The sequence below is a fragment of the Varanus komodoensis genome, unplaced genomic scaffold (assembly GCF_004798865.1).
Source record: "Varanus komodoensis strain SLA01 unplaced genomic scaffold, ASM479886v1 scaffold42, whole genome shotgun sequence".
Taxonomy (NCBI): Eukaryota; Metazoa; Chordata; class Lepidosauria; order Squamata; family Varanidae; genus Varanus; species Varanus komodoensis.
The window spans coordinates 2673185-2686104 of record NW_025335972.1 but is presented as its reverse complement, the minus strand read 5'-3'; the positions used below and the strand labels follow the sequence as shown (position 1 = coordinate 2686104).

Here is a 12920-nt window from a genome sequence, read left to right as displayed (position 1 = left end):
AAAATTGACGGATTTTAACAGGTTTCTGATTGATGAAAGGAAGCAGCTGATCACACAATGCATTGTGAGTTTTGTGGAACTTGCTGCTTCGAGATGCATTGGGTGCATTGGAATGGAAGGGTCTTGGAATGGAAGGGGATGGTTGGGTGCAGACAACAGAGGAACACGTCGCATGGTAAGCAAAGACTGCAGATCCAAGTGGAAATGTAATAGCCTATGGAAGCAGAAAGGCAGTCCTACTGTTGATGGCTTAAGTCAGTGAAGAAGAGGTTAGGGAAAGGGACAGGAGCTCTGTTCTCAAGTGGGGTAGTAGATTTCCCCCTCCCAAAGGTCAGAATAGGCACATATTTAGTCCAGATTAAATAAATTTATGTAATTTATTAATTTTATATAATTTTTTAAAATTAAATTTATGTAAGCATTTAATTACTTTTCAAAACCTGTATTCCTGCTATCTTAGTATCATTACATTGTATGACTGGCTAACACAAGCATGTGCATTGCTTGGTGACTGCACCATTGAGTAACGGCTTGCATGTGTGAAAACAGGTCACAGAGGAAGTAAGAGTGCAGAGAGAACTTTTACGATTAGCTGCTGAGTCCTTACTCAGTGATGCCGCACAGGCAATGCATACAAAATGCATCTGGTTCATTCTCCAGCTTCTGCAGGTGGAGCTGGGATGCACCCCTGTACGAGCCCTTGCAGAGCTCATGCCGATCAGTGCCATCAGTACTGAGCTAGATGGACAAGTGGTCAGACTTCATTTACAGCAGCATCCTGCTTTTTTCCAATTGAAATGCAGTTTTTTTTTTTTTTTTTTGCTGTGCATCCAGTTTGCATGTGTAGATGCCAGTCATCAAGGGGTAGCTTTGCACAGTAGAAAACACTCATGTTACACCACTCCCAGACATGTGTATCTGCAATCCTAATATTAGCATGCTATTTTATGTTTATTATTACATTTATATCCTGCCCTTTTCCCTCTGACTAGGAATCCAGGGAGGCTTACATGGTCGTCTCCTTCTCCATTTTATCTTCACAATAACCCTGTGAGGTAGGTCAGTCTAAGAGTCCATGACTGCCCAGCGAGCTTCATGGCTGACTTGAGTGGAACCTGGGTCTTCCAAGCTCCGGTCCAACACTAACCACTACACTGCAGTGGCTCTCGTTATAGGTATGCAGGCAAGCAAGCAGGCATTGGTATAATCCCAGGACAGCTGGCCTGGTTCAGGCCTGCATGCACAACACTCCATGGCTGTGCCCTTCTAGCAGAACCAGAAGCTGTGGCGTAACATCCGTGCAGAATGGACGAGGTGGTTCCCTCTGGTGCACGTGTGAGCCAGGCTTAAGCCCCCTTTAATATTTTGCCTGAAAATGTGCCGGTGCTGAAGATGACAGAGGAGGTCTAATTACTACAGCTCAATTCACGCACGGTATAAAGAGGAGGGTTTGTGCATGTGCGTTGAGTGTGTGTGAGAGAGAGAGAGAGAGAGCGCGAAAGAGCGCGCGCGCGCCCGCGAGCGGGATGGTGGTGCAAGAGCCGCTTCTGTGTCACAGGCTCGGCGCTGGCAGTGTCTGTGCGTGGCTCCGGCCCTGGGCAGAGTGACACAAAGCGTTTGGCTCCGGCCCTGGCCGAGAGAGAGGCTGGCACTGGCCTGTGGCTGGCACGGGGAGGACGGGAGGCCGGAGCGCCGCGGGTTAACGCCGCCGCCGCCTTCCACCCCAGCTTCTGCCTCTGGGGAAGGGGAAGGGAAGGGAAGGGGGCGGTGCCTCGCTCGGGAGCGCGGCACGCCGCACCGCATCCCCTGTGCGCATCTTGCGGACAAGCGGGCAGCGGCGGTGGCCGCAGCCGTCGAAATGAGCGCTCCCGGGAAAGCGCGCCGCGAGCGAGGCAGCCTGGCCGAGTACGAGACGCAGGTGAAAGGTGAGGTTCCCGTTTCTTCTTGGCGTGGAGGGTCAAGGAGGCGGCGGTTGGGGTGCTTGGAGAGGCGGCGTTGCAATGGGGTGGCTACTGGCGTGGGTGGGGCTGCTGCACGGGAGGGCGAGATGGGGAACGGCTGGCCAGAGGGGGAGCAGGAGAGGGGCGACCGGGGCGCGGAGAGTGCAGTTGCGTGTGTGGGGCCAAGCGAATGGGGGCTGCGCGGGCCGGCAGGGCACCGAGAGGCCGGGACTTGGGGCGCATTGTGTGCAAGTGTCGGTGGCTGCCTTCGCCTTAGGAGGAAGGCATGGCGCGGTGGGGGCGCAGCTGGTGGATGGCCACTGCGCCAACGCAGCGCCGGGGTGGGGGGCGGCAGTGAGCCGCCGTCATCAGGACATCTGCCTGTGCAGGTGGCGACGACGGGGGCAGTGGCATTCCGCGGGTACCCATCTCCCCCTATGCTTGGAGGCCCGGCTGACCCGGAGCAGCGCCGCGCCGTCCCTTTGGGCTGCAGCCTGACCTAGCCAGGCAGTGCCCCCTCCCCTCTGGGGTGCTCCTGTATCAAATGCCATGAGCACTGGGGCTCACTGCGACTGCATCTGCATGGCTGCAATCTCTCGCTCGCTCTCCCCCGCCGCCACCGCCCTGAAACCTAGAAAATGTGACCCAGATTTTGCAGACTGGAGAATATTGTTGTTGCTGGTGGTGATGGTGAGGAGGGGCTGCAACGGAGGGTTCTTTTTCCATTGCTGGGAACAGGAAGGTGGGCTAAAGAATTGGAGCGGTTGTTTCTCCACTAGGCAAGATGTAAGGCTTCTAATTTTGTCTGAGGGCAAATGCACGCTAAGCTAGACAGAGAGGAGAAGAACCAAGGCGCCTTCACTCCCAGCAGCCTCTGTCTTCTCTAACACTTTATTTCCACTTCCCCTGTTAAGACAGCCTGCACAGCAAAGCTGTTGATGGTAATGCAACATCCCTTCTTAGGTTCCGGTCGTTGAACTTCCTCTCTGCTGAGTGATCAAGCCAGCAGCAACCCTGATACTCATCAGCTGCTTCTTCATTCAGTGCCATGACACCTTTCTGGACATGCCTTGGGGTAGCTGCAGCAAGACTTGGGATGGACCAAAGCCTTTTGGGTGGCAGACTTGGCCCTGCTGTTCTCACTCCATTCACAGTTGTTTCAAGGTGTTTTAACATCTGAGGTGGAAAGGCCAAGCAGTCCCATCATGCGCAACAGTGAAGGAGGAACACAGTTCACTAGAACATCCTGTTGCATGAGCCCCATTGAAATGAACTAGAATTGCACTCATTTCACATGCTTGCAAAGTTATGCTCAACATCCTACAAGCTAGGCTCCAACAGTATGTGGACTGAGAACTACCAGAAGTACAGGCAGGATTTTGAAGAGGCAGAGGAACTAGAGATCAAATTGCCAACATACGCTGGATCATGGAGAAAGCTAGGGAGTTCCAGAAAAAACATCTACTTCTGCTTCATTGACTATGCTAAAGCTTTTGATTGTGTGGATCACAACAAATTGTGGCAAGTTCTTAAAGAGATGGGAGTACCAGACCATCTTATAAGTCTCTTGAGAAACCTATATGTGGGTTAAGAAGCAACAGTGAGAACTGGACATGGAACCACTGATTGGTTCAAAATTAGGAAGGAGTTCGGCAAGGCTGTATACTGTCGCCCTGCCTATTTAACTTATATGCAGAGCACATCATGAGAAAGGCGGGGCTAGATGAATCACCAGTTGGAGTAAAGATTGCTGGGAGAAATATCAACAACCTCAGATATGCAAATGATACCACTACTGTAATGGCAGAAAGTGAAGAGGAACTAAAGAGCCTCTTGATGCGGGTGAAGAAGGAGAGCACAAAAGTTGGCATGAAACTCAACATTAAGAAAACTACGATCATGGCATCCGGTCCTCTCACTTCTTGGCAAATAGATGAGGAAGAAATGGAGGTAGTGACAGATTTTATTTTTCTGGGCTCCAAGATCACTGCAGCCAAGAAATTAAAAGATGCTTGCTCCTTGGGAGGAAAGCTCTGGCAAATCTAGACAGCATACTAAAAAGCAGAGACATCACCCTGCCAACAAAAGTGCATATAGTCAAGGCTATGGTTTTCCCAGTTGCAATGTATAGCTGTGAAAGTTGGACCATAAGGAAGACTGAGCGCCGAAGAATTGAGGCCTTTGAATTGTGGTGCTGGAGAAGATTCCTGCGATTCCCTTGGACTGCAAGGAGATCAAACCGGTCAGTCCTAGATGAGATCAACCCTGACTCCTCTTTAGAACACCAGATACTGAAGATGAAACTCAAATACTTTGGCCACCTAATTTATTTATTTAAAACATTTTTATGCCGCCCCCATCGCAACAAAGCCTCGGGGCGGCTCACAACAAGAACAAAATTATACAATAAAAATTTTAATATTTTAATATTCCTAATGAGAAGGAAGGACTCCCTGGAGAAGAGCCTAATGCTGGGAACAATTGACGGCAAACAAAGAAGGGGACGACAGAGGATGAGGTGGCTAGATGGAGTCACTGAATCAATTGGTGTGAGCTTAAGTGGACTCCCAGGGATGGTGGAGGACAGGAAGGCCTGGAGGAATGTTGTCCATGGGGTCGTGATGGGTCGGACATGACTTTGTGACTAACAACAGCAACAAGAATGGCATAAGGGGACTGTGCTTGACCTTCATGGGGTTTGTTCAATGGATTGAACCCCACTGGGTCAGTTCTGCATCCCATTACTGGCTTTGCTGCTGTCAGGGAAAACTTCAAGGTCCAGGGCCCCACTCAGCAGATTGAGCAGGAGGGTCTTCAAATGCAGCAGGGCTGACTTCTCACATGTTGAAGCAAGTGAAATAAAATACTCCACTGCCTAAAGAAGGGGGCAGGGGGCTATTAGATCATTAAGTCCAGAGCCTAAGATGCACCACTAATTATTAGCACCCAAAAAGACTGTAGGACCTTGCCTTTCTGCAGGTCTAGAACTAATTTTATTTCCCACGGTGCCCAGAACAGCCTCTCTTAAATCTCCTGTACTTTGCAAAACTGGAAACAGATTTTTTTTTCCATATTTGCTGCATCCCCCCACCCCACAAAAGAAAAAAAAAATCTGTGGTTTAGGCTTGTGAACTCCCATCAAACTAAATACAATAATTAAATACAATAAAACCTACTTTGCTCACTCTGCCTTCCTGGTAATACATGTCACCCTATTAGGAAGTAAAACTGAGGCAACTGCTTCAGATGGCAGATCCTGGATGGCATTGCAGCTGGTTTTGACTGTTTTGATTTGACAGTTCAACAGTTTGTGTGGGTAGCAGCCGATAGAAAAGCGGTGGTGGCACCATCAAGATGTGGTTTGACTTGCATCTTAGAATAGTTACTTCCAAGTCAATATCTGGAATTATTTCCCTCCATGACAACAGGGGAAGGACTCTCAGCCAGCCAGTGTTTGAGGCAGGGCTGACCTGACATGAAAAGGGGGGACACTTGTGAGTTATTTAATTTATTATGGCTGTATTATTTGGCTCTAGAATGTGAGTCTTGTGTGATTTTTCAGCCTCAGGTGGCAAAATAATAGGGCTAACCTTGATTACTTTGGGCCTTGGCTTGGCTTGTTGAGTGGTGGGGAAATGTTTACTGTTCTGCCTCAGGCAGCAAAATGTCTTGGGCTGGTGGTGTAGCCCATTAGGTAGAGAAAACGCTAAGACCGGCCCTGCAGGAAGAGATTGGTTTGAAATAGTTAGATCCCAAACTGAGGGTGGGTAACTTGTGGCCTTTCAGGTGTGCTGACCTGCAGCTTCCATGATAGAAACATAGAAATAGAGCGAGTCAGAAGTGATCTCCCGGGCCATCTAGTCTGACCTCTGGCACCAGCCGGCTCCGCTCATGACATGCCCACCATGTGCATGTCCAGCCTATCTTAGAACACCCTCACCGATGGGGCCTCAACCACCTCCCGTGGAAGCCCATTCCACACCCTCGGGGGCCTCCTCCACACCCTCAGGGGCCTCCTCCACACCCTCGGGGGCCTCCTCATGGGCTATGCTTGCTAGGCCAAAACATTTGGATAGCCAGAAGTTGCCCATTGCTGTTCTGGGTGCAGCTAGGCTCAGGATCCTGGTTCTGCCATAGCCTCTGGGTGCAGGCTTAGGAACATGGGAAACTGCTCTATCCTGTGTCAGAGCTTTGGCCCATCTGGCCCAGGCTCGCTGATGTTGACTCTCCAGGATGGCGGGCAAGCATCTTTCCAAGGCTTTCCCTGGAGTTGCTGGGGATCAAATGTGGGACCTCTGGTATGTATAGCAGGTGCTCTGTCCCCGAGCTGTGGCCATGGGCAGGCTGTTCTGTCTGAGCCACCATCGTGTTATCACTTATTCACTTCTTAAGATGATTTACACACCTCATTGAAATTGTAGCTCTGAGGCTGGCTTACCAAAAGGAACATGGCAAATCACATCCCAGTTACATTCCAGACAATCCACTTGGTGATTCCACCCCCCACCCCACCACTCTCTTTCTCTGTGTGTGTATGAGAGAGAGGAGAATCGTCATTGTCATTGTCTGTGGTCCTTGTGTGTATGAATGAGAAAGAAAGTATTGTTAGCTGGGCTAAGCCAAAGGCATGCTATGGACCTGACTGCAGGTGCTGGAACTTCTGTCTCTCACACCTGTTAGAGCAGTTTTGCCCAAACATTCTCCCCATTCCACCCTCTCCTCTGCCAGCAGGGCTGGAGCGGATGCCCCCCACGAGGCCCTCCTCACTTGTGCACCCCATCCCGATGCACTGTTAAGCCCATGCACTATGGGAGGCAGTGGAGGCTGTAGACGCCCCCCTTCCCTCTCTTTCCAGCCAACTAATTCCCCCCTCTTATTTTCCCAGCTGAGCTTTCTCTCCCCGTTGCTCATTGGGTTGAGTTCAGCTTCCGAGTTGTCAGTTCTGATTTTTCAGAGGCTTTTGTGAAGAGGGTTGGGGGAAGGGCTCTGCCCATTTCTCTGCCCCCTTGCGGTTCTGCCTTGGGTTTCTGTTCATGAAGCTGGCAGAGGTCTCCCTTGTCTTGTCCACATTCTCTGACCCACAACCAGTGGACTTTCAGCATCTCTGCTGCCTGGCTAGGACTGTAATCTTGAACTCTTCACCCCATGGATGTGTGTGTATTGTTGGGGGCGTATTCAGTCAACTGGTCTGTTTTGTTCACTTTTGCTATATTATTCTTGTACTGTTGCTTCCTTTCAGCTTCACTGCTGCTCCTTCTCTGTACTGGGGCTGTTGTATCTGAACAAAGGCAGACCAAATTCTACACAAAGAAAAGTGAAATTTTGCAACCTGTGTAAGCAATGCAAATTGAGATGTTATACTGATTGACTGTTGTTTTGCCAATTTTGTTCTGCAGTCTTTATTTTTAAGGACTACATTATGTAATTTATTCTGCTGTTGGTCAACTTGCAGCGAAGCAAGAATCTATAGAAAGCTCCATAGGTTCCTTTTTGGCTCCCGCAAATAGTATTCAGCCCCTCCTGTTGCCTCTGAGATTACAGCAGCGGTGTCTGCTCCCACACTTTCACCTAACTTCACAACTCCAAGGAGCAGAAATATGCTTTAAAAAGAGGCAGCTCAAATCCCCAGGAAGCTGAAATTTGCACCCAATGCCAGACCACTATGCGCTTATGCTCCTGCAGAAGCACATCATGCTTCAGGTCTGTCTTAATTTGTAAGAAGCTTCTCTACTTGGTTACCAGTTATCAGTCCCCACTTGCCTTAGGTGACCAGGTGGGTGGTGAGTTGTAAGCCCACCTCTTGGTAAATACTCCTGAGATCAGTATATTATGCACATTTACTAGGGCCGGTGGTCTGCCTCTGCATTCAGTATGGGTGATGAACTCTTTGTCCATCAGCCAGTGGCTCTCAGCAGAACAACAACCATGGGGCTGTGAAACCTGCATCTGAGTGGGGAGGCCTCATCCTTACTGTTGCCATAACTTTGGTGGCTGCCAGAGTATAAGCTCCTGCAGTTTTTACGGCAGACTTTCTGCATGCATGGTTGTTGCTGAGCCTGTGCATGGCATTTGAGTCCATTGCACTAATATTTGCAGTCAGAGATAGATGCATTTGTGTGATTGCTGCATTATTTAGATAAAATGCATACATGTGTGGTGTAGTGGTTAAGAGCATGGGACTGGGACTCAGGCGATCTGGGTTCTAGTCCCCGCTCAGCCATGGAGCCAGCTGGGTGACTTTGGGCCAGTCACAGACTCTCAGCCCAACCTACCTCACAGGGTTGTTGTTGTGGGAATAAGATGGAGGAGGAGATGTAAGCTGCCTTGAGCCCTTTGTGGGAAAAAGGCAGGATATAAATAAAAAAATAAATAAAATAAATAAATGTCTCAGTCTCTTTCTAGTATATAGGGGTAACTACCAGGAAAAAATTGGCTTCCCTGTGCATGTAGTTGAAACCCATGACTCATACTCATGTGTAACTGCCATGATATTTGTTGTATTTCATGCTTGGGTACTTGAGAAGCAGCTCTGGGCACTGTTATGCATGTTCATGTGACTTGAAACATGCATAATATGCTTAGTCCCGGTGCTTTGGCCTTCACTGGCCTGGCCGCAGCTGCACCAGTATGTTCAGGTGTGCAGCCATTTTACATGTGTGTTCTCCATGTAATGTTGACTTGGTGCACTAAAAAGAAATGTATGCACGGTTCTCAGTACATTTTAAGTGTATGGGTCAGTGTTTTGTCCTATCTGATTTGCTGAATGGCATTTGAGAGTGCTCTGCGGATGGAGAGGGTTGTGCCAAGCCATGTATCTCTATGGTACCTGCTGTACAGAAAGAACAAAAATGACTATGAATAGGAATCCTCCTCAAATAGGAATCCTCCTCCTATTTAGCAACTTGTTAGAGCTTTTATAAGCACTGACACACTGAAATTTAGTATTCTGTGTGGTATTTCAGCAGAGATGGTCATAGTGTGAGGTATGAGGAGACACATGCCCTGTGGTTAAAGCCTCCCTTCATCCCTGTGATATTGCACAAGGTCACTAAGACTGGGGGAAGCTGAAATCCTTTCGCCCTCCAGTATGCCCGTGTGTGCATGCATGTGTGTGTAGTGCCCTGCTTGGAGGTGGTAATAGAGGCTGGCTCACTAAGACTGGATCCCGAGCCTTTCGTTTGGTGCCTTGAGCTCTGGGGGGCCATTTGCCCCACTACTTTGCCAGACTGGTGCACTTGCTGAAATAAAGGTGTTGCATCTGACCCTCCTGGATCAGCCGGCTTTCTGTCCACATGTACTTCACTTCCTGTTCCCTACTTTTGAACCTTTCTGTCCGAGGTCAGTAAAAGGGGAAGGGGTGGTCATCCAGGAATCCTCAGAGGCTGTACTTAGCTCATGGATCTGAAGGTCAGCTTCCTTCTGCCCACCCTGGACTGCTACTTTCAGATCATCTAATGTAATAGGTCAGTTGCACTGGAAGGTACAGTTCATTTCACTGGTAGACAGAGGTGGTCCAATGGCAACTTGCTGCTTTATCAAAGAAGAAGAAAGGGCATTCTGCTACTTTTCTTGTCCAGTGACGAACATTATGTATACATTTGTTTATGTGATTATGTTCGGCACTTCCTCATGAAGAGCCCAGGGTGGCTTCGGTGTAAAGCCATCCTGCAGCTGAGCAGCAGACGGTTGTGGCAGAGCGTTCGGCAACCTCAGATGCAGAGCGTGTGTGTTTAAAAAGGAGTTGCTGGAAGGACACAGAGGCTTGCTGTGTGTTTTCACTAAGCCACGTAGGAGACATTTGTTTCATGTTGGTGTGTGAAGAAGAAATAACTCAAAATGTGGGTGTTCTGTGAAAAGCCGTGTGCTGGTGGTAGATGTTGGTGGGGAGAGGTTAATGAATGGGTGTGGTGTTTACAAAGTAATAGATGAATAAACAGTGTTTATTGTGCCACATTATGCCTTTTCAGAATGGGGCTAGCAGCTAAATTAAATCATTGGTGCAGCAATGCCTCCAGTGAGAGTCTATTTGACCAGAGTGACTTTTGCACAGCAGTGGCTACTGGTGCACACTGTAGGGCTGTGACGCAGGAGAAGCAAGTTTGAGCCCCAGCAGGGGAAGCAGTGAGATGCCCCAACTGGCCTTGTTCATGACCGGTGAAACTCTCTCATCCTGGGACAGATGAGAGAGAGATTTGGAGACTTGCCCCTAACCACTATCCCAGCCAGCCAGCCAGCCAAGAAGCAGACACGTGATGGCGCATTTGTCCAGCCACACACAACAGGAGACCGCCTACCAGCTCGCATGCTGCGAGCAGGAGTCAGCTCCACGCTTGAAAATGGCAAGAGGGGTTCCTGCACTGGGCACGGCTGCTGAACCCTCCAGGAGTGCTGCATGCACTGTGAGTCTGGCCCCATGTGAGCCAACTGGCCCTGGTGGCCCGCCCCTTCCTCCCAGCTACTTCTGAAATCACTCCCTTCCTTCATCCTGCCTGATAGGCAACCTCGCTGGCTAGCACCCCAACAAGATTCACTGCCCTGCCCTGCCCCCCAGCTGCCTGACTCATGCGACCTGCTGGCAGCATCCACCCTGGGAGGCTGCTAACCTTCAGTCCATCGTGCCCCCTCCCACACCCCACAGAGGTCAGCTGAAGACCCATCGTGCAAGGGTGGCGGACAGGGTTCCCTCTCCCTCTGTCGCCCCAGCAGCAAAGACACAACTCAGCTGGGTTTTTCCTGTTCTCCATGCTATCTCTGAGAGTACACAGCCATAGACTCATGTAACATGTATTTGAAGATCTTAACTACAGGGGGATCATCGGGAGAATCTTGTATTTGTGGCAGCTGCGTTTGCACTTCATAGTTCAGTGTAGTGGAAAGGTTTGGTGGGTGTTTAGCTTACATTTGCCAACAGACACGGAGGTGTTACAGAACTTTCCTATCCAGGCAGCTTGGTTGTTTTAGTTTCCAGCTAAGCTGGCCCAGGCTGAATGGGGCAATGAGGGTATGAATATGTGCCTGTGTTTGTCGAGTTGTATGCCTGTGTGTGTGAGAGAGGGGAACATGAACGTGAAAGCATGCACGTGTGTCCACTGTCCAAATAAAACTGGCAGTGCCTCTCTCACCTTTTTCCCTATGCTGCTGCTGAGTGTGCCTCCAGAAGGGAGACGTGAGCTCCTGGTTGCACCTACCATTTGTGTGCACTCATTGACCAAGGAAGTGAACTTTGGTCACCTCCCACCCAGCTTCATTTGGGAGAAGTGTCATATATTATGCAGAAATATCTCTGGATTTGCCACTAAAGTCCCACAGAGGGGAGCTGTAGCAAACTCTGGGTTGATAATGGATTTATCATATGTTTATGTTCCAGATAGGTGTGTGGTTCTTCCATGTATTAGTTTACTGGTTCCTTAAATCAGTGTTACATTAGCTGCAGGATTTGAGTGTCCACGGGCAGAATGCTTTCGATGGCCCCTCACTCTCCTTGAGTTTACCTTGTCCCCAGCGGATCTTGCTCGTCTCCACCACCTGCTGGCTTGATGTGGAGAAAGCCAGTGTACAAGCAGGCCAGGGCATCTCCTGCTCCTGCCACCTCTGCTGTTCCGACCAGGTGAGAGGCAGCTGAGGAAGCAGCCCCCCCATGGTGAAACAGAGGGGCAAGATCAGGGGGCTTTTTGCCAGTGGGCCCTCATCCCAGTGCCCAATTGTGCCAACCCTGCGCTATGCAAAATCTGATGCTTATACATATACATAAAGGATGGTGCATCCCCAAAATCATAGGCTTCCAAACTGTGAGGAAAAACACTGTGTGTAGCATGGTACACCTGAACCAGGTAGAGCTTTCTTCTCCTTTCCTAGCTGAAGGTTGGTGCTGTTGTGACGGTGCTGGTGCAAGATGCTTGTGGAGGAAGGCCTGAATGGGGCCTTCCTCCACGGCTTGTTCTGCGCATTGCTGTCTGCAAAGACCTTCATGCACTCAAGTGGAAGGATGAGTGCTGATTTTTATTGGCTGGGGAAGCAAAAATCACAGTAGGTTTAGAAGCATGAGCTAGAAAAGGTTTGGGAAAACATGTTGTAATCTTTTTTATTTTCTTCTTTAAATTGCATCTCCTCAAGTTTCTCTTTTTGCTCACAGGCTAAGATTAAGTATAGAGTTCATCAGTCAAGAGAATAATCTTTTTCCCCCTTTTTAAATTTGTAACATTTTGATTTGTGAGAGACTTTGTTTTCTTTGTCCTGCTATCACTTCTGGCCAAACAAGTTTTGCAGAGTCATGAATTTGAGCAGCGGAGCCGTTGTAGGAAATCGACTCTGGCATGGACATTCCTGTCCAGCACCGAGCTCTTGGAAGCTGGCTGTACACAAGCAGAAAGACTCTATTGACCTTTGGTCTCACTTACAGGCTTCCCAGGAGGCACCTTCTTGGCCACTGTGGGAAAAAAATGCTGGACTTTGATCTGATTCAGTGTGGCACAGATTGGCTGCACCTGCAATGTGACTTCCACCACCACCGCCAGAGTGGTTTTTGCAACTTAATTTTTCATTTTAAGTAAAACAAATCAAAATGGCGAACTCATGTTTTCATGAATGAATATTCATAACATGCTTTAAAAGGGGCAGAGGGAGTGATGTACGGTCCACCAAGAACAAAATGGGAAGTGGGAAGACAGGCAACTGAATCTCTGTCACTGTCATACACCTGGAATATGGTAGCCTTGCTCTGGGAAAAGAAAACGCAATGAGACAATCTGCACAAGCATTTTATTCTGGTACTGTAATATCTGATCTATGCATGGCGCACACACTACATTCACCAACCCAAGGTCCTGTTGCCATTTTCCAGCCAGTATTCTATTTTCCCTACTCTACTTTCATGATAGGTTTTCGGGGGCTTGCAGAGCTAAAAAGATGGGCATTCCTATCAAATGCTTTTATCACTTTTTGCTAGTGGGAGTGGCTTTAAAGCTGCAGGCACTGTTTTTC

General features: G+C 49.0%; 1 protein-coding gene across 1 annotated transcript in view; it reads left to right on the top strand.

Annotated features, from left to right (window-relative positions):
* Nucleotides 1-1832: 1832 nt before the first annotated feature.
* The window catches only part of ARHGAP4 (Rho GTPase activating protein 4), a 50945-nt gene continuing 39857 nt past the window's right edge, over nt 1833-12920 (top strand). Inside the window, exon 1 of the mRNA XM_044443708.1 lies at nt 1833-1925. Coding sequence (XP_044299643.1) covers nt 1859-1925 — 67 coding nt within the window. The 5' untranslated portion in view covers nt 1833-1858. The remainder of the gene's footprint in view (nt 1926-12920) is intronic.